Source organism: Anopheles merus, chromosome 2L (genome assembly GCF_017562075.2).
Source record: "Anopheles merus strain MAF chromosome 2L, AmerM5.1, whole genome shotgun sequence".
Lineage (NCBI taxonomy): Eukaryota > Metazoa > Arthropoda > Insecta > Diptera > Culicidae > Anopheles > Anopheles merus.
In genome coordinates, this window is record NC_054083.1 from 31,474,753 (window position 1) to 31,496,537 (window position 21,785).

At 47.0% G+C, this 21,785-nt stretch overlaps 1 protein-coding gene and 1 long non-coding RNA gene across 17 annotated transcripts in view; both read right to left on the minus strand.

Annotated features, from left to right (window-relative positions):
* Positions 1-18,676, minus strand: part of LOC121594125 (protein phosphatase 1 regulatory subunit 12A) — a 72,205-nt gene extending 53,529 nt beyond the window's left edge. For 14 of the 16 annotated variants that reach the window (XM_041917108.1, XM_041917118.1, XM_041917117.1 and 11 more), the window contains exons 1-2: positions 18,412-18,676; positions 15,448-16,462 (exon numbers count right to left, since the gene is read on the minus strand). In XM_041917108.1, the coding sequence (XP_041773042.1) occupies positions 15,448-15,702 (255 nt within the window). In that variant the 5' untranslated portion in view covers positions 15,703-16,462; positions 18,412-18,676. Of the gene's footprint in view, positions 1-15,447; positions 16,463-17,801; positions 18,128-18,158; positions 18,359-18,411 lie in introns of those variants that run through there. The other 2 variants (XM_041917106.1, XM_041917105.1) reach the window with 2 other exon arrangements.
* Positions 18,677-20,731: 2,055 nt separating this feature from the next.
* Positions 20,732-21,695, minus strand: LOC121593762. The gene is made up of 2 exons (XR_006004837.1): positions 21,447-21,695; positions 20,732-21,380 (listed from the first exon to the last, which is right to left on the minus strand). It is a non-coding gene; the product is annotated as an uncharacterized LOC121593762 (long non-coding RNA).
* Between the last annotated feature and the right edge of the window lie 90 nt (positions 21,696-21,785).

Consider the following 21,785-nt stretch of genomic DNA (forward strand, 5'->3'; position numbering starts at 1 on the left):
ATAACGGCCGGCAAGTTTTACAACGTTAACATTGTGACGTTCGCGCAAGTAAGTACCGCTCACTAGTTATTCCACAGGCCGTTCTCCTCCTGCTCTGCCTGATCGTTTCTATGACGCTCTAATTACAGCTTATTAAAACCTCCTATACCTACTACATGATCATGAAGGAAATGTTCTAAACCGCAACATTGTCACGCAAGTGCGACAAGTGCGCGATCCTCTTGCAGTCAACGCAGCCCTCACATACGCAACAAAATACGCTACAGAATCGACACGCGTACGTACGCGACAAAAACTGTCATTAAAATGTAATCAAAATTAAGGACCCGATTGGCACTTGGGTAGTAAAAAGCAATTGTAACTTCGCTGCTTTCTGCGCTGTTCGAGATCTTTTCAATGTTGTGCGTATCTAGCAAAGCTTAAACATTCCGCTAGATCATATATACATGATAAATGATGATAAATCACTTAAAAAAACGCCTTGCTCACCACCCTTCCCCGTGCTACGAAATGTGTTGGGGGGAAGGTTTGCACGTGTTTCGCTTTGCGCCCACACGGCCCACAGGGATGAATGTTTGATATATTTACCTACCGATCGACAACCTCAAGAATGTTAGGGGTCGGAATTCCCCAACCGTGGGTTGAACGGACCCCAGGTGGAGAAGGGTCCCTGTTGGACGGACAGCGTAGAGAGACACCGTACGGGTTTTATTTACAGCGGTACGGTTGCTTTTTTCTTTTTAGCTGTCCTCTTAACACCAAATTTCAACAAAACCTGCTCGCAAAGACCTTGTGTCTATATACATGTGTGTCATACTTCGAAATTAGATCGCAACTCAAGCTTTAACACGGTTCAAACAGGGGAAAATTTCGAACCATTTCGCAGCCACGCAGCCGAAATATGGATGGGAAAAATTCTAGGAATGTGCTCTGTATACATTTGCATACCGCGGCCGCATCTCCCGGTGCAGATTGACTGGGCCAAGAAGCAGTTGGAAGGGAGCAAACAAATCGGAGTACATCGCACACCACAAAAGACACCAGCGATATAAAATCGTTTATCCGAAAAATGAAGGAAAAACCAAAAAAACTGCTCATCCCGGTGATTGCTTAAACCAACAACGATCAGTGGTCGAAAAATTGAGCCGAAATTTTGGTGGAAAATTGTGTGTGAAAAACACATCAACATCCATTTGCGTGTTTTGTGAGCTTCAAATAGAAGGGGAGCACATCTTCAAGCCGGACCACCTTGTTTCCCCCCCTCTCTCTCTCTCTCGGGAGTCTATTTCAATCGAATTTTCTTCGCCAATGTTGAAACCGGCTCAACGCAGCGTGCGTCATCAGGGCAAAATCTGGAGCGAGACCCGATTATGACCACCACCTCGGTGGTAATTTCCCAATACGGAACGCTGGGTTGGTGGTTGTGATCGAGACGCAGCAGCAATTTGTCTGCACGGGGGGATAAAACGTTTTTCCGCCCTGATCGTTCTTTTCTCAAGGGCACCATTAATGTGGTTCGGCATTAATGGTGGAAAAGGCAAAAACCTCACCAAAGGCTAAGCCTCAGTACGTCAATCGGAAATATGTTGAGTGTGGTTGGCGATGTTAAAGAAAGAAGAAGAAAAACATAACTTCAACAGAACTTATGTTCCAAATAATTGATATCATCTCCCATTCGCATCTGTCCGCTTGCATTGAGGAACAACATATGAGGTTCCTTTTGGTCTTGCAATTGAACTTCTTTCGGCAAAGACAATTTCTTACTACCCCATGCGTCCCACGTGCACGCACATCTGCCGTTGGGTCACATAATTTCACTTTTCATTTGGCCATGTTCGAGATTTTCTTAACGCTTTTCCACACCACCCACACACACACACAACACAGGCCAGAAGTGCAAATTGCCCGATCCTATCGGAACTGTCAAGAAGACACACGAACCGGCGTATGAGACTATGTGTGTGTGCGTGAGGGATGAGGTTGAAACCGCGAAGCAAAGACACCAGAGGAAGGCCACTGACGACCGACAACAGGCGGTCGGGATGGTAAGGCGGAACCGGGAACACACACGCAACCAACGCACAAGATCGTCGTGCTGCTGCTTTCCGCTCGAGATATTTTTAGATGCTCTTAGCAAAACCCCACACCTAGAGACGCTCCCGTTCCCTTCCAAACGGTGCACACAACACATACACACACCCCCTGCGACAGTGGAGATGCGACTCCAACATCCCAACACCCCATAAATTGGTGGTTGTAATAGCGAAAACTGGCCCTTCCTCTCCCTCTCTCACTATGTTCTGTACTGTGTGAGTTTGTGGTGGTAGTAGTACTGCAACACAACGGGGTAGAAAAAGGTGGTGTATACTACAGCTACAAACCTCCCAGAAAGACCGAGCGATCGAGAGAGTCGGAAGGAGACGAACACAACCCGGGTGGACACGTAGTTCTCTGACGTCCCAAAAGATACGCGCGCAATATCGGGAAATAGGGAGATATCGATCGCGCTCGTGCTTATTGTAAACCGCAGACACACATTTCCCCCCTCCAAACCACTCCCTCTTCCACCCTCACGGAGGTTGTGATGAAAGATTTTGTGCCGCTAGAGTAGCGCATGACGGGGAAGCGTAATTATGGGTCTCTGGTCCGTTTTGGTGCGTGTGCCGGCGCCCCGCTCGGAAATCGAACATAGGGCCGGAAATGGTTCACAAATCTTTGGACGATAATTTAGAACAAAACTGGCAGCGGCAAGCATAGAGACTGGTACACACGTTGGCCAATGACGTGAGGTCCAACAGGTACGGCACTACGCCTCCGTGGGCGCACGCGATCGCAAGCAAACTCTGCAGTGGCCCTTTCGTACTGCTGCTACTGCCGCTGTGTGCGAGAGTGCATAATGAGAAATCCCGCAGCCTCTGTTCAAGCCAGCGTATTGATGTATTTGCTTTCGCTTCTCTCTCTCTCTCTCTCTCTCTCTCTCTCTTCTCTCTCTCTCTCTCTCTCTCTCTCTCTCTCTCTCTCTCTCTCTCTCTCTCTCTGGCTTCTTCCAGCACAGCAGCGCGCGGTTGTCAATCAATTGGCTTAATAATTGTTGACGCTAATTAAAGCTTATTAAATTATCAGCCGCACGCACCGGGCGTACTACAGCAGCGCTTCCCGATCCTGGTGTGCGTGTTTGTGTGTAGTTTAATGATCGAGAGATTAAGAACAGTCAGGAAACAGAACGTATGTAATAAATGCGTTCTGCTGTAACGGCGGTGCCCCGAGAGCACACCACATCTACTACTGCTGTACAGCGCCGAGAGAGAGAAGAACCCTTACAAATGAGACAAGCGGTAGAACAAAAGCAAGTGACGTAATGTCATCTCGTTACCCATACACAACACACACACACACACTCAGTGCAGTGAGTGATAGCAACCGGATTGTCGATTAAAACACACACTCGAGAGCGCGTAGTGGTCGTGTCAATGCCGAAAACGTTGACCTGCCGGAGGTCATGATGCTTTCAAAAGCTTCTGCACCACCACTGTTGTAACGCCGTTCTAGGGCTTCCCGCGGTCGGGCTTCTCACAGCATCCACAGCCCCTGTCAGTAGCACGGGTAGCGGCTGCGTAACGATCAATTTTCATTTATTTGACGGGTTTTTTAGGCATCATTGCATTGCCCCAAAAGAAAAGTTCATCCAGCCGTCATCGTGTGCTACTTGATCCGCCCGCGTTGCGAGAAGCTGAAACAGCAATGTACAGTGACTCTCTAAATATATGGTACAGTAGCATAGAATTTGTACATCAAGCTAACTAGCATTAACTGAAAACTGCCCGTAACATTACATTTGTTTGAACAGCCTTGTTGTTTTTAGTGACAGTTTGGTTGTCATTGTCTCATTTGAAAGTAGATGTATAAACACATGTTGGGAAATTGTATAATACATTTAGCTAAGATAGTGAAATTGTATTTAAGTTGAAATTCATCGCAAGAGTATGGATTGGAACAATCGCCACATTAGTTCCCTTTAACTCTTATTCGTATGACATTTACAGAACTCTAATTGCATATATAAGACATTTGTCATTAATTACATGTAGCCTAAGATGGTGGGTAGTGTCTCCTTTTGCTCATTGAAATTATATGATGACCTCGGATCGATTCTACGAAGAATCATAAATCTCAAAGGATCAATCTTTGCATGGACCGTCTCCCCGTAGCAAAACAAATTATCCGGCTGCGTGGTATTTGCCAAGAGATCGGGAAAGCCTGTATTAATGATTCCCTAGATGAGTACCCTAGATCGTCGTGAATCTTTCCAGATATATGAATCTTTTGAAATTCATTAATCTTTAGAGATTCACGAGTCTTTCGAAATTCAGATTCACTGAACCATTTCATAGATTCATTAATTTTCATGCATCTGAATCAAATTTACCCAACACTACAACAGTGCACCACCATTTTGGTGAGCCACTGTAGTTTGCAGACACACAAGAAAGGATTCTCCAAACTGTCGCAACACGGACCCCAAAACAACCTGTCCAAGCGTGATCGATAGTGTAAGGCGGCTTTCCAAAATAACATTTTAAAAAAACCCAATCACTCCTCAGCCCTTTGGGTCTGATGCAACAAGCGAAATAATAAAAATAAAACACCAACAACATCCTCACAAAACCACAAAAATGTATGCGAAAGGTAAATAATAATGACTACAACCACTGCCACCGAGGGGCCGTTGCATGTAGTGTGCAGCCGCACACTTGACACACGTTCGGTGACGTCCTCTCTCGCTCGGCTCCCTGTACTCGACATTTGCTGTGCTGTGTCGCTCACGGTACCGGTTCGAAGTGTATCAAATGACAGGTGAGGATCGACAAACTCAGTGTAACTGGTGCGAAATAAACGAGAGGAGCAACAGAGTAACGACAGCAACAAAAAAAAAAATCACGTAGAACGGAGGGATTGAAACAGTGAGTAAGATGCTGCTATGAGAGGGTGGGGGGAAGAGTTTACGACTGCCTCCGTTCGCCCGTGAGTGGATCAAAACCTTTTCAAGTACACCCGGCTGCTGATGACGTCTTTCGATGTGCGACGCACCGCCACCGGCAGGCCCGCGGCAAAATACGATACACCACCGCCAGCACCAGCCCCGCTACACACGTCCATCTTTTCTAGAACCTCCCCGCGGCCCGTAGCGAAAGAATGGGATAAGCGCAGCCGCCGGGCCTCGCGTGGAATAGTAGCCGCGTTGCCGGAGCCGAACCGCAACTATCCGCGAACCGCGAACACGCAAGGTTATGCCTGCGCTGTATGCCAGCCCAGCGCCATTCACCGAAATGCCTCGCGTGAAGTGAATCGCCACAGCAATTCCACCACAGCCAAGGGGGGAGAATGCGATAAGCTTGCAGCGGAACTCTGAGAAGTAAAGAGCTCTGGCGCAGAATAGGCCAACATACTACTGCTGCTCACACTGGTGATCATGTTAAAACGAGCGTGATTTAGTGCGATCCTTTGAACCGTTTCCTCGTACGATTTGCAAAAAACCCCTGCGGTACGAACAGACGACGAACCCCGGTGACCCACTGCAAACAAGGGCGGCAGGCCTGTGCCTTATTAACCTCCTCCTCCTTTAGCGTACCAAAGCCAGCAAAACCAGGCAATACTTCACATTATTTTGACAATAATTGTCATACTTAATTAGATAAAGGGTACAGGCCGGTTTCCCGCCACACCACCACCACGGCGGCTACGATCACCAAGCGGCGGGGTCGCGGTTTCTGATGATCAAACGATCGTCGGTTTGTAGCCCTCTGGATACCGGAGACCTGGGTTCTGTACGGACTGTGAGAGGCTACCCGTCTGATTTATATGCGAAAGCACCAACTCTCCACCCCAATAATGCGCCCTCGAGAAGGAGGGAAGCTGCTATCCCTCTGCTACAACTGTTACCACCACCATCCAGCAGCATGGTACACACAGCGCTAACGACAAGCCATCCGACGAGGACTCCGGGGTGCGCAAAACCGAAACACGTACGCAATAATGTCGTCGCACATACACACCGAAGGCGGCGGATTGCGCAAAACCGCATGGCGGCACAAGAGAGAACAGGCGAAGGAGGCCCCATTGTAGCCCAAACATGCATCCTCCCTTTATACCTCCCTGCCTGTTTCACTTCCTACTACTTCCAAGTTTTGTCCACATGTGTGTGTGTGTATGTGTGTGTGCAGCATTGCAAAAATGGCGAATAAATCACCTTCCTAACTACGCGCGCGCCACCAACAACCCTGACACCTTAATGGATATATACGGGAGGGCTGGCTGCTGCTGCTAAAAGGAGTTTCTTCTCTCTTCTTCACGCTTTTCTCCCATCCTGTTTCGAAGGGGTGGGGGGGGGGCTTAAGCCTTTGGAGCGACTCCCTTGTTGTAATCGGCGCAACCGTGCTGTGAGTTCTCGCGTGTGGTGCAATGAAGGGTTTTGAGGGTTCGTCGTTTCCCACACCTCGCCGACACAACGCGGGGCCCAGTGGTGTGCACGGTATCATTGTCGACGGCCTCGAGTTATTCTGACCAATTTTCTGGTGCCCGTCCGCCCATGAATAGCGGGGTTCGAGAGATGTGCGGTTCGAGCACCGGAGCACAAAGAAAAGGGAGGAAAAAGGCGAATTGAACTGTATGCTGACACTGAAGGAGATTGATCCATTTCTGGCAACCAGACGACAAGGTAATGTTTGTGTCGGTGTATCGGAAGTTCTGGTTGGGGATGTATCTAGAACCGATTGATGGGTAGGATATCTTCGATATGAATCAAATTCTGAGCACCACATTTCTGCCAAGATGTCTCTTTAGGGCGTTACTGATGCATTCGCCTCTCCAATATCCAACGCTCAACCAACCACAGGGAGGACAGCAACGTATTCATCATACGTACACACACACACGCACGTATCGCATTAAATGGCAGAGGCGAAAACCGCACCCCAACTCCACGTTTACCGGCATTGCGTGTTGCCACAGCCAACAAAGAGGTAGAGAGAAGAAGGAACGGTTGGCTGATCTTTAGGCGGGGAAGAGGGGAACCAGTGCGCGCGTGTGGGCAAGGGCACGACGAGTGTTGAAATGATGCAAAATGAGAGTTTTATTAACTAATTACGCCACCGCACACAGCAGATCTCCGCACTACCGGGTGGAGCAGCCTAGTTGGAGAAGGGAGCGGCAGCGGGCCTGATGTGGATGGTAATGGTGGTGGAAAAACGAGCTCGGTTAAGGTGGTTCAGGCGTCAAAAAGCAGTACATCTCGTACACCCTACCGAGATATACAGCTTCTTCGGGGAAGCTCAGACTCTCCCACTCTCTCCTTCTCTTAGACCATAAAGATCACGATAGCTACGAGGATTATGGGCATGTAATCAAGCTCTGCTTCCTTAAGGCGCAGCATGCGCCATCGACGGTACTTCCACCTTGAGGAAATAATTGGCCATGATTCTAAGAGATACCAGAGATATGTACCACAGCGAAGTACTCTTTCGCTAGTCCATAAAATGCAGACAGCGAGCGAGAGCTGGGGTGAGGTTAAGTACCATTAACTCCCATAGACGGCGCATTGCCGATCGGGGCTGCGCGTGATCTTCATCAACTGGAGCACAATCGCTTAACTACTTCCGGAGCATGATGTGAGCATGCGCACACGCGCAATTCATCGCCTTCGAAATGTTAACCTTCGACGCAAATCACGCGCCCGCCGGGACAAGCTAAATATATTCCCAAGAAAGCGATGCGAATTTGGCTTATTTTGGGATGAGGATACTTCTCCGAGCATCAGAGTTAGTTCAGTTTTGATGCGGGAAGCGCTAAGCCTCAGCAAAGTGATGAAACGAACTTCTAGCAAGCATATCAATGTTATCTACAAGACATGCAGGCGTATTCTGTTCTTGCAATCGAGTCTTCTTGATGTCCAAAAGATGATTGTTTTCCAGTTTATTTTGTATGAGCAGGTTAAGCTTGAAGTGCATTTCACAGACTCAAGTGGAATTAAATTCTGGCTATAACAAGCCTATTAGAGATATTATAAACGGCTCATTAAAACATAAACTCATAAAACAGAACACGTATTACTCAACTGAACGCAATTTTCGTTCCACATTCAATTCGATATACCAACAGAAAGAAAAAAGATTGCATGCGATCACTAGCAACAAAGCTATAGAGAGGGGCAAAGGAGCGACACAAAAATAAAACAAATCCAATAGAGTCACACACACACACACACACGCAAACAGAAACCTCCAGGGAAGTAAACAGGGCATGTGGGTTTTAAGCACCACAACCATCCTCTACCATCACCGGACCGTAACCAGATTCAATCGCGGAAAACACAGCCAACTCCCTACCCTCCACGGGTCCGTAAGGATTTTCCGGCGGATTACCATGATACGATATGTAGCTCGTGCCTACTCGTTCTGGTACGAATTCAAAAACAAAAAAAAAAGCGAGAAGAGTGAGCAAGGAAAGGCCGAGTTCCAACCTAAACCCATTACCCATTGGCACCGTGAGGGTGTTGGGTGTATTGTTTGATCACGGGAACGGCAAAGGCACAGAGAACACAGCAACAACACCCACTACCGTAGCACCATAATCATAGTGGCTGGCTGCATGGAAAGTGGGAAAAACGAGGAAAACAGTGGCTCTCGTAGACGCAAGAGCAGGAACCGCATAAACCACTGTGTTGTGTTGTGCCTCGGTTCGCCTCGCGAAGGCGGCTGCAATAACAAACATGCAGTTATAACGGTAGCGCAGCAGCAGCAGCATGTGGTGGTGGGAGAGTGTACAAAACCACCGTACGTAGAAGAGCAGCAACAACAACAAAAGTCTGCCCCCGTGCCCGAGCATAAAACAATAATTATGCTGTTGTTACTGCAGCACGGTTCTACTCTACTGCGCGGACACTTGCGCGCGGCCGCAGCGAACGCGTGGTATGGCAATGTAGTGCAGGCAGGCAGCACCAGAAGCGCGTACTGCACTGCCCTGTGCCTGCCGTACTGTGCGCTTTTGCCGGGTGCAATCCCCTCTTTAATGGTGCAGCTAGAAAGCAATGAAGATGTAGAGCGGTAGTGGAGTGAGTGCGGAGCGGTGCAGGCTTGCGGATCGTGAATCACCGGACCGCAATCGATCGATCGCAACCACCCAAAAGAGGGACCGCGGAGTTTGCAATTTTCCGACGACGACCAACCATTATACCGACCGCGGCGCAATGGTCAAGTGAAAGCGGCACGCTGGCGCAGAGGTTTCTGGAATTCGTTCATCAAAACCGGTGCGCGGCGTGCGTCGATCGTTATAAACGAATCCAGATGTGCCCCGGCCCGGTGCAGTTGTCCGGTGCAGATCTCCTGGAATCGATTCGGATGCTAGACTACTGCACAGTCGCTCAAACGGTTGGGGAGAGTTCACAGAAGCGCATTTGTGTGTTTGCGCTTTGCCATTCGAGCAGATCACTACATGGAACGGGAAGTAGACCGAGGCGAAGTAAGCGAACCATCACTATCACAGTGCGATCACGATCATCACCATCAGCCACCCTCCATCCTCGGGATTATTCTCTAGAGTAGAGCCATGGTTGGCGATTTTAGGCGTGTGCATCACACATCCTATTCTCATTATATGGCGTAGGATGGGTCTGCATATATTCAAGTTTTACGCCATGTGTTGTTGTTTCAATAGCGTACTAAGCGCGCCATAATCGTTAAGTGGTTTGTTTTATCGGTGACGATCGTATCTTTTTAAATAAATATTGTCCTGATGATGATTTCAATGTAAGTGAGAGCAGATGTTGCAGCACTCCACGCAATAATAACAATGCTACTTGCGTAGGACGCTACAGATAATGATGTAATGCGACAGTAACACCTAATCAGGTACGAAGGACCAAACTTTCGGAGTTACGTTTTGCTATGTATAACGCTTCCTCCCTGTAGCAAACGAAATTATTTAATTAAAAGATGCTTTAAGCTCTCCGTTATACTTTCTAGGATTAATCTAAGGTCACCAAAAAATAATGTTAGCAAAAGGGATATCGTGCTAAATTTTTAATCTGAAATTTGTTAGCTCAAGTAGAAAAGTAATAACATCCCGTGCCAATGTAAATGTTTCAAGCTGTATTTGCCATGCTTGTATGACAGTTACATTCCGGATTTCGACAATTTTTTGCAAAAGATCTAGGAATCGATTTGTTTTCGGGCTGGAAATAGCTATAATACTTTTTTTTAAATTGTAAAAAAACAACTGTAACATTTTCAATTAGAATATTTGAATTAATGTAACGTTATGCTTACGGAAATTTCAATTCTTGTTTTCAATTTGAAATACATCTAGACTGAAAACCAAGGCCTGAGTTTTTTCATGGTTTGAGCGATAAACGATCCTTGACAAATGTCAGACTGCATAAAAAAACACTACTTGGAATCGTAAAACCCCCCTAATGATTGCAATTTTACCACCGCTTCATGGTCGATTAAGCTTCTACCGAAAATCATTTTACAACACATGTTTACTCAACAACACTTTCTCTGGCAGGTTTCTGGCGGTTCCGATCCATCGATCGACTGTGTTCCCTTACTCAACAACATTAACACACACACACGGACAAGCAAACGAAACTGTCTGTACGATAAACACATCGCTCTACTGCTGCTCATAACCAGCCATCGGTGGCGGGGTAATGGATATAAATAAATTTTCAAATCGATTTTGGATCCCACCACCAGACACCAGACACCATCGGCTTGTGCAGGGTTTGCAAAAATAAAATAAAAAACCGGCCAGCCATCGGTGAAGCAGTGAGACTTGCTTTTTTCATAACATCTCCACGAAACTAATTACCTTATCAGCGCACGAGAGCGCGCCATCTCGAGTGTGCATCTGGCACGCTAGTGTCTAGGTTGCCCGTGAGTATGTGTGTGTGTCTTTCTGCCCGTGCAAAATGGCAAAACCTGATGTGCATGCAAAATCTCGACCGAAATGCAACAAATGAGCCTTCCCTCTCGCCATTGCCCGCCTCGGACGGCATATGCATCAGATGATCATCTCTCAGTGCCGGTCCACTCGCTCGCAAGCATCGAATTAATTTTTATTTTATTTCATCGACTCTCGCGTCAAAAAAGGGTTTTCTGGCACGACACGGACCAAACACACATCATGATCACGGTCGAGTCGTACGATGATCATTCGGCAGCGACGGCGCGACGCATAAAAAGCAGTGAGTGAAAGGGAGGAGAGAGCAAGATGTGTGGCGCGATCGTCAGCCCAACAACACAGCCCGCCGCCAATCACCAACTCCTCCATGGTCGTCGTCTGGTCGAGTTCTTCTGCGGCACATGAAGCAACGGAGCAGAGCAAGACGGAGACCGGATTTTAATGCGAATTTTGATATGTGTGCTATGGTTAATTTACGGTGCACCGTCCCCCTCGGGACGAAGACGCTGGCCGTCGTCCCGGGGATGACCGAAAACGACTATCTTGTTCGCACTGGTTTTGTGCGTTGCTGCTGCCTCCCAGGGGCGGTCGACAAAGGTGTACCACCAACTGTCGGAGACGGAATTGTATCGAAACTATCGGCTCGTTTTTTGGCTTAAAACGGCACGCTAAAAAAAGGGGGCCTCCTTTCGCCCGCGCACCAGCACAGTCCTGTGCACGTCATTGAAACCTTTTACTGTCACACACACACACACACTTACAATCGTTCCGCCCGCTTGTCGCGATTGGTCTTTAAAGAAATTTATGCTTTATTCAATGGCTCAATTCATTCATTCATCGCAGCTGACCTTTTGCAACCCCGGGGCCCCCCTGTCTCGGGCCAAGCGACCGATCTTCGGACACACGAAACCGAATCCGGCAGGTATTGAATGGCACGAGCGGTGGGTGGTGGTTGTGGTGGTCCCATCCCACCTCGGGTGCATTATAATTCTGCGCTACCTTCTCTCTCTCTCTCTCTCTCTCGGGCCGTTGTGTGCGCTTTCCTGCAACGACGATTATTTGTTTTACTGTCGATTCAAGTAGCCCCGGATCCGTCATGCAGCTTTATCGATGCCGCAATAGAGCGGAGTGTGATGGAGATGGTGCGGCTGCTGCTGCTGATGGCAAAAGGCAGGCAGGCAGCTTGATGTTGATGTGCAGCGTTTGACGAAGCGTGATCGTAAAAAAATATAATCGCTTAATTAGCTACTTTACTAGACATTATGCCCGACTGAAGGCGGTGGCAAAATACTCGATCGTGCACTTCAAGAGATGGGGCAGGTGGACCGACTCTAAGGTAACAATTGTAAAAGGCAGCAATTTTGTGCGGTAGATTGCATGGTAAAAAAATATTTTCAAGTATAAAGTCAAAGTTCAAGAATGACAGTGAAAAAATCCAAAATTGCTGCGCTATTAGTACTTCAATTCCCTCATCAATTTGTTACTGAAAGTGGATAAAATAATACTAGACTACAGTCATTGCCACTAAATTTTTTTCAGGTGTAAACAATGACTGAGCCGGTCTCATGGTACAGTCGTCAACTCGTACGACTTAACAACATGCCCGTCATGGGTTCAAGCCCCAAATAGACCGTGCCGCCATACGTAGGACTGACTATCCTGCTATGGGGGGAAATCAATAAGTCACTGAAAGCCAACCCCACAAGTGGGTTGGCAGGCCTTGACCGGCATCGGTTGTTGAGCCAAAAGAAGAAGAAACAATGACTTTTGAATTTATAAAATTTTATTATTTCTTTCTTCAAAAAGCAATCAAACGATGTTTTTATTGCTTACGTGATTTAAAATTGCAAATGTTAAAAATCTTCTAAACAAATCGTGATTCTTACAAAAGTCGAAAACTGATGACTTATAGACAAAAATAGGTGTGTTGGAGTCAAAAATTGATGGCTTAGGGCCAAAAATTGGTGGCAACGACTGTATTACCATTTGTTTGTATTACCTAAAATTTACTTCTCTTTGACCATCTTTCATTGAATAAACGCTGACGCTACTCCACCCTCGTTATACGTAACGTTACGTTAGCGTTACGTTACACGTTATTACTTATTCTCGTGGATAGATTTATTGTTATTGGGCACATATAGCCCACACAAAATATTTAAAATAAAAAATTGCAAATAAATTATAACGACCATCAAACGATGCTGCTTGCTCCAAAATTCACAATAACGCAATGTAGCCATCAAACGCAAAACCGAACGCGATCGGCACTTCCGCCTGATGTTCGCACACACCACAGCGCAAATTTCTAGCAAATCTCGACTGTCCGTCCATTTCCGTTGGCTCGCAGCCGGTAGACCACACACACAAGGTCCAAGCAAACCACCAGCAGCTCCATAAACAATTTACTTTGTTGCGTTGCGGCGTTGTGCACATTTGCACATTTCAATACGGCTTGCTTTTAGCATCCTCAAACCCGCTGCCTTTCGAGAACGGTGGATGAGTCAAAAAAGGTTTTTCGCGCGTGCCGGTCGGACGAAATTAACCGAGGCAGCAGGGACGAGATCATGGCCAGCGGGCCACCATCTTCGTGAAAGTCGCCGCACACCACGAAACCACGGGAGGGTTCATCCTGAACCCCCGAGGCCGAGGGCAAGGCAAAACAGCACACCGAACAACACGCACCGATCTTTGCGATTTTGCGGAAAATGCGTGCTATTCTTGTTTTTTGAGACAGTGCTAAAATTAGCAAACGAAAATCGCAAGCACTGAATTCGATCGGCTTGCCGCGCGAGAGCAGCACTTTGTCCTTTTTTTTTTAGTCAAAAACCCTCTACCAAACAACACATACATACTCACACAACGGGCGAAGGGTAATGAAATCTTTCTTCTTTTTTTAATTCGCGTGAGAGCAATCGTAGGAAAAGTTGGAAAATTAATTTAAAATATTTTACATACAAATGGGAATGTCAGGGTAAAACACAGAGGAATTGTTAGATTTTTCTGCATTCCACAAAAAAAATTCCCCTAACGACAAATGTAAACAAAGGATCTCCTTGTGTTTGAAGGGAACCAGTGTACATACAAAACAAAGAAACATCAATTTACAAAACACAAAAAAGGCGCATGCCCACACAGAGTGAAAAACTGGAACGGTCACTCGCAACACAAGACAGTGGTAGTGGTGAGTAACCGGAACGAGAGTTCCGCGATGTCCTTTGGAGCACTCCTATTTACCATGCCACTTCTTCTGCACAACTAACTACAGGGGGCGACGTGAAACCGCGCATGAATGAAAGCAAACCAGCTGTACGTGGCGGAAAGGCAGCGCAAGCGCTTATGCTCCTAGCCGGTGGGACGGTGGCGGGTAGTAGTAGTAGGTTCAAAAAAGCCCACCAGTTCACCCCGCCAGCACAGCAAATCACAAGCAAAACAACAACAAATCGGTGAGCTACGCGTTGGCGGCATCTGCTAAGGTGTGAGTGCCTATGTTTACCTCACATACACACACGCAAAATTGCGCGACCAACGCGCTAAAATGCATTGTAAACAAAGGAAACCCTTTTGCTGGCCTTATCACTAGCATAAGCATGTTCGAAAAGTAGGGGAGACAAAAAGTTTTCACTGCCAGTGTAATGCTGCTTCATTCTACATCGATTCTATAGTTTAAATTATGTACACAATTGCATTGAAACATTAAAAGCAGTATGCTACACAACACAGCATAATGCAGGACACATTGGCAAAAGGGCGCAATAGGTCATGCTGGGTCTTTGAACTCAAGCATTTCATAATTTTGCTTGCAATGAACGTCGTGCGCCTTTTTTCGCTGCAATTTTTCTCGTCGTGCTTGACACGTAGGTTACACAGTAGCAATATGTGGGGTGGCGAACGGACACAATTTCATCCAATGTATGCGTTATGTTATAAAAATTATGTTAAATAGGTACTCTTTAGTTGCCTTGAACATTGATCCTTCGCAGTCTGCCTGTACGATTGCATGAGTCAGGCACTCTGACTCATCGTATATCAATGGGATCGTTGTACAGCGCTGATAACCATTGTTTTCCTCCCATTTCCTATGCAATCAGTGCAGTTCGGGAATGTAGACAAGCTTATCATCGATAAGCGAAGCCCAAACATTCGTCTCCAAGCTGAAGGGACACAATTAGTTGCATTGACAGGAGTGCTTATGGCTCTCTGAACGCTTTGCATCAACTCTTGGCATGCCCTTAACGTAATTTTTGAGCATGTAAAATCGCGTTCCACCATCCACACGCAATGCGAGTTAAATTGGCTCTTGCTGGATGAAAGCGTTTCATCTAGCAGCCATCGAAACCATCTGTTGCTACAGTGTCAATTGTGTCTCTCTAATGAAATGTGTAATCACACACACACACACACACATATATATATAATGTTCTAGAAGAAAAAAGGAAACTATTTTGTAATCCACCTCTTCGGGCCAGCAATGCGGCCCCCACTCACCTGATGCAGCGCGGTCAGCCCGTCCACGTTGGCCGTATCGATGTCGGCCCCGTTCTTGAGCAGCCACTCCACCTCCTCCTTGTCGCCGGCCACGCAGGCCGCCAGAAAGATGCAGCCGGACGAGAATTTGATGCGCCGCGACGAGGGGCTCTTCGGCACGCCGCTCAGCTTTTTGTTCATTTCCGACTCCTCCCAGCGCTTCAGCTGCTCGGCCCGCTTGTACTGGGCCGAGGTGTTCCGGTTATCCAGCGACATGTTGAATCCTTTTGACTGGCGCACACACAAACGCACACACGCTAACAATTGCTTACACACACGCAAAAAGTGGAAAAAATTGCTTAAGCGCCCACTCTGGATCTATTTTTCTTTTCTTTTTTTATCCTCTATTTTTTTCTCACAAACCACTATATCTCAAAGAGAGCTTCTTTTTTTTGCACAAATTCTTAAATTCACAAATTCAAACACACACACACACACAAAACATTCACACATAAAGAGACACACGGCACTCGTACGGGGATCACCTTTTTTTTGTCGCGGCTCGAATGCGTGCAGGCGAATTCAGTAGTTTCCGAAACGCAGTGTAATAGAACCTTTCCTTTTGGTTCGGGGATAGAGCGGCGCACCAACCAACACTCCGAAACACTACCGCCGGTGGCGCTCGTTGCCAAGGGAGGCTGCTGCTGCTGCCCGTCGTCTAGCGACTACCAACAGCGACACATCCGAAACCATAAACGCACACATCACCTTCCGGCCTTTGCGCTCGGGGCATACAACCACCAACCCACCACCACCACTACCGCCCAGTGGTGCCACAGCAGCACACAGGTTTTGAACACGCACACGAGCGCTGCTGTGTTCTGTGTTCTGAAAGGTCAATTTCTATAAAGGCCTGCCCGGATGGCTGGATGCTGCCGCGTTGAGCGAAAGACGCGCGCACGGGAGTAATTTATTCCAGAGGTTTGAGGTTGTTCCTTTTTTCGGGTATATTTTAACGGTTCACGACGTGGGTTCGCTAAAATTAGAGGAAAAAGGAGAGTGTTTGAAAAAACGCTGCGAAATGGAAAGTGGAAATGAAAAAAAAAAAACAATAAATTGGTGTTAACAACGTAAATCTCTCTCCAGTGCTGCTGTGTGGGCTCGGGCCCTTGAGAGCGAAAACGAAACAGTCCCTTATTCTGCTGTCTGGCCCATCGCAGTAGGCGCCACACCTGATAGCGGAGAAATGCATCTTCCTTCCCCTGCACAGCATTGTCCTCCTCTCCAACCGAAAACAAACGTCACGTTCCGATAGTGAACGGTGAAGGACGGTGCCGTTGAATGCTGATCCACGCTATCATTCCGCTCAATTGTGTGTGTGTGTGTGTGTGTGTGTGTGTGTGTGTGTGTGTGTGTGTGTGTGTGTGTGTGTGTGTGTGTGTGTGTGTGTGTGTGTGTGTGTGTGTGTGTGTTTACTGGTCGTGCAATTGTGCGTATTACCTTCACATGCACTCGCAGAACACACAAACGCATTGCTTCCTTCTTGGGATGCAGCAAATAAAAATAAAAAATCTGAAACTTTGCATTTTCGTTCGATTTTGAGTTTGTGTGAATTTCAAACCCTTTCCCCCCACCTCCCAGACCTGCATTCCCTCAGACACAAGGGGAGAGGGACGATAGCGGACGATAACTTTTTGCCGTTTCGGAGCCGACCGCGCGTTTTTGCGCGTGTGTGTGTGTGCGGGGTATTTTATTTTATTTTATCTTGCCCAACGGCGCACCACCAGCACGCGCGTTACATAAATCCAAGTGACCAAGTGTTCTCTCTGTTTTTTCCACCATCCCTTCTAGCACGGGTGATGTCTCGCGCGCGCGTGTGTGTGTGTGCAGTGAGATGACTGAAATAAAAATAATTTTTCACATCTCGCGTTAAAAATGCCATCTCTCAAGGGCCCCGCCACGATCGGGCCACAGAGAACCGTGTGGCGGAGCGGTACACACATACAGTGCGTACGTATCACACACACACAAGGATACACAGGCACACACAGGTATGGGCAACTGTTCGCGAACGCACATCAACACACACACTCGCGCGCGTACACACACACACAGATGGGGAGAGAAGATCACCAATCGAGTATGCATATGATTCCGAGGGTTCCGCGACAAACACAATCCACCTCCCCCCGAGCGGCGCCACCAAACAGTGAGTGACGTGCAAATTGCAACCGAAATCCCTTGATCCGATCACGACGGAACAGCCCGGCCATGGTCAAAATGCCCTTTTTCTGCGCCAACAAAAAGCAAAAAGCGATTCCTTCTCCAGAAGGGGGCAGATGCACTTCACCAACATTCGCTTCTCGCTCACTCACACACTCGCTCGGTCGCCCGCTCGCTCTTGCTCGTTCACGCTCACTAGCCTTGCGCATCGGGTTGGAAACTGTGGCGGATTCCGCCACATTCGCTACACCACACACCAAATGCTAAAGCACAGACACACAGACACACACACACTGCACGCATCGCATCGCAGGCCAGTGAAAGATTCCACACTTGTTGGGGGGCGCGCACACACAGAGATGGATGTCCCGTTTTCACCCCCGCCCTTTTGCCGTGAGCCACACGCAGCAAAGAGAAGGAAGAAGAAGAAACAGCAGCAGAAAAAGAAGCAGGTTGCTGAGAAGAAGAGGAAAACAGCCACCTCCTCTGATTTCTATTTAAGTACGCACACACGCGAGAACGCGGAATGGGAGCAGCACACAGCAGCACACACGGGCGCAAAACGATGTCGAACGACGCGACAATGACGGCGACGACGACAACGACGAAGAAGCAGGCAGGCAGGCTGGCTGACTGGCTGCACACAACGCGCACAAAAAAAAAAGCCCCACTGTTGTAGCGGGGCTAGGAGACGACACACAGCAGCGCACACACAGAACAGATGAAAAGGAGAAGAAAAAAAAAGCTACAGATATATCCAACCTCTCAGCCTTGGCTTTGCTGCGGCGCGACTTGCAACACCAACTTTTCGCAGCACAGCAGCGGAAGAGCACGGCAATCGTTTGCGGCCGTTGCGTAGTGTCGTTGCGGCACGGACGACGGTCGACGAATCCACGCGACTGCGGCTACGGTGTGCGTGTGTGCTTTTTCCTCCGGGGGCTACGCTGCGTTCACTGTGCGAAATTTGCCTTCACGAATTCACATTTCTTGTGCTCGCTCTCTCGCTGCTCGCTTGTCGTACATCCACCACGTACCAGAACGTTCGGCAGGTTCGGCCATCGGGTTGCCCGTTTGACAGTGCGTTGACGTTTGACGTATGAGGGTACCGGGAGCTCCGGGGACAGTGCGTTGGGACGCGTAAAATACATACAAAAAGTCGAAAGACTGTAGAAAAAGTCAATTTAAATACATTTAGCATCAGAAAACTGGATAAAAAAGCTCACAAGCTTGTCTACAGTATGTCACAAGAAAGGCCACAAACATCCAATTTCCCAATAAAACAACATGGTGGATTGTAATGTTGCACGGTCCAGCCTGAACCGATTGCGTAAAAACGCATTGCGTGACATTTTGACACATAATCGATCAGTTTGCGATGCAGTGCGGAAGGGGGTACGAATGTGCAAAAGAAAAATTGTTTTAATTTGTTTTATTATTTGCACAACAATTTGGATAGTTTGCAAAATTATACATATTTATCAAACGTTTTGTACAATAAACTTAAATCATATTGAAAACATGCTTTTGATCGTTTTTTTCTCTTGTGTCTAATCATTGCATTTGGTTCGTGTCTGGGGGAAATCCAATAGATGGCGCTAGTAATGATTTTGAATAAGTCACCGTTATTTTAAAAGTGCTCATTCCAATTTATGGTCAATTTACATTAGTTTTTCTATCTCATTTTTGTTATTGTCCGTTTTGAAATGAAAATAAGAAGCTTGCGGAAATGTGACCAGTAGAAATCTGTAGGGTATGATGTGTAAATGTATTGATTTACTATCCATCAATAACGTGTGGCTCCAACGTGTACCCATCAATAACGTGTGTAAGAAGCAAAATTGAAAAATAAGACCGAATAGATTGTTAGCAACTTTACTGTCGTTTTATTAATTTCAATTCTCCTCGTATGACAATTAGCTGGTTTTCTGGTTCGAGCACTCCAATCCATCGTTACTTTCAAAACCCCTACATCATCTATCACAGTACAGTGTGTGCGTGTGTGTCGTCATACGGGGCTGCAGTGAAATAAACGGGGCAGTAAAATAATGTCTCACCCTTCAATAAAATCACACCACACATGTTTATGATCACCCATGACGCAAGTGCACCAAATATCACAGATCAACTTCCCACTTTCGGGCCTGTTTCCGCCACTCGCTGCCTTGCGGCAGCGCTCGATGCGTTTAACAATTTGGACTATCTCGCTAAACTAATCGTCGTACTACGGCCGCATCCTCCGTCCATTGGCACTCGATGCGGGCACGCCACATTTGAAGAAACAGTCGCAACACGAACCCGACCAGCAAGATCATCACCAGAAAGCAAACAAGCAGCAGGAAGTCGATTCCCACCGATGAGCCAGCCGATGGCACGTGCTGGATAGCAATGTCCTGGTCGGAGGGCTCTACCACAGCAAGGAGTTTGCTCGATGACACGAAATCGCCGTCTCCAAAAGCCATGATTGGGCTGGCTTGTGTAAACTGTTGACACGCTGCACGGACACTGCGAGACGGCACTTCCACGGTGAGACACGGTCGTTCCGAACTACGAAGACGATGAACGATGATAACCTATCAGCGTGAGCGTAGCACTTGAGACAACAATCGAGACTATCGGCTGTAGATTAAATTAACACGTTTATCATCTGGTGCGAATGGCCCTCCCGTCAGGGTCTTGCCTTGCCGTTGTATGTTAGTGTTACGCGCCTCAGCCACGTAATTGCGGCTGCTATCAAATCGCAGCTTTTGGCATTGCCAAAGGCGATTGCACTCATCACAACACTCAGCGCTCGTCTTCTGCATGCTAAGGGTTTTATTTATAATTAAAAATGACATTTTTCCGCTTCCCACCATCCCTCCTCGAAAGATAGTAGAAATCCTGGTTATCTTTCTAGTACCAGATCGTTGGCTTGGATCAAACGACCCGTTGTTATCGGTACCGATACCTCAACAAAGTGCAGATTCGCTTCAATGTCGTCACTGTCCAGTGTAATGATGATTGATGGATTGACTTCATGGAGATACATTGGATTTTGTTTTTTTATGACGCATATTGACTTGGCCATCTTGCAAAGATTGGAAGGTTACTTTAGAAACGAAATTTATTGGTTTACGGTTAAAGTAAATTGAATTTGCAGTTAACCTAGCGCCGATCTCCACTTGATCTGGCAGTCGTTTTTAGAGGATTCTTTGTTAGCTGAAATACTGGGTCTAACAGTTGAACAACATGCATATCTGAGGAAATTATGGGCTAGTAAAACATTATCTGCCAGTGGCAGACAAATGCTAGTTCAGGTCCTAAGTGATCAAATAGCAGATAACCTAATGGAATGTCGACCTATGGCAGGCAACTGCGATATCTTCCGAAGAAACGCTAAGCAAGACGATGCTAATCCTAGCCTACTCAGCCATATGCAGGTATTACTCTTCCTGGTTTTAAAGGACGTATATAGGGACCTCAATCAACGCGAAGCATAAACAATAGACTTAACCGGTGGAGTAAGCGGCAAAACAGACCAGATGAGCACAGTCACAGTGGAGTAGACGACAAAGTACCCGGCTCATCTCTAATTTCTGGAGGCGATTGAAGATCTGCATCTGAACAGCTAAAATACCTCATGCATCTGAACAGCTAAAATTTGGTTTGCACCGTATGACTATCTTCAGAGCTTTTCGGTTTTCAGGGTGATGTGAGGTTTGCCAAAATTATGTTAAAAAGCTGGTTAAAAAGAACTAGAAACAGAGAAAAATACGGTAATAGTGGATGCTGGTTAACTATACCCCCTGAAGTATCTGTACATCGAGTTCATGGTGGCCTAATTTACAATGGTTCGGATTGAGGGATGGAGGAAGTAAGGAAGTTGCGGGACTATTCTTTTCAACAACACCCTCGAACGGCTTTTGGTTTCGAGATGTTGGCTCTAAACAGCTCATAAATTTCATTAAACTTTTACACATTTTGGCTCTTGATTTAACAATTTCACACTGATTCTAGCCGACCCAAAAAATCTTTCGCGATAATTTTGGTGACACTTTCCATCTGTCGAATGCTTTAACACGAAAGTATGGCTAACTTCGATCATTTCATCGCGGAACGCGAACACTGCTTTTTGTGAAAAACTCACAAACCCGCGACAA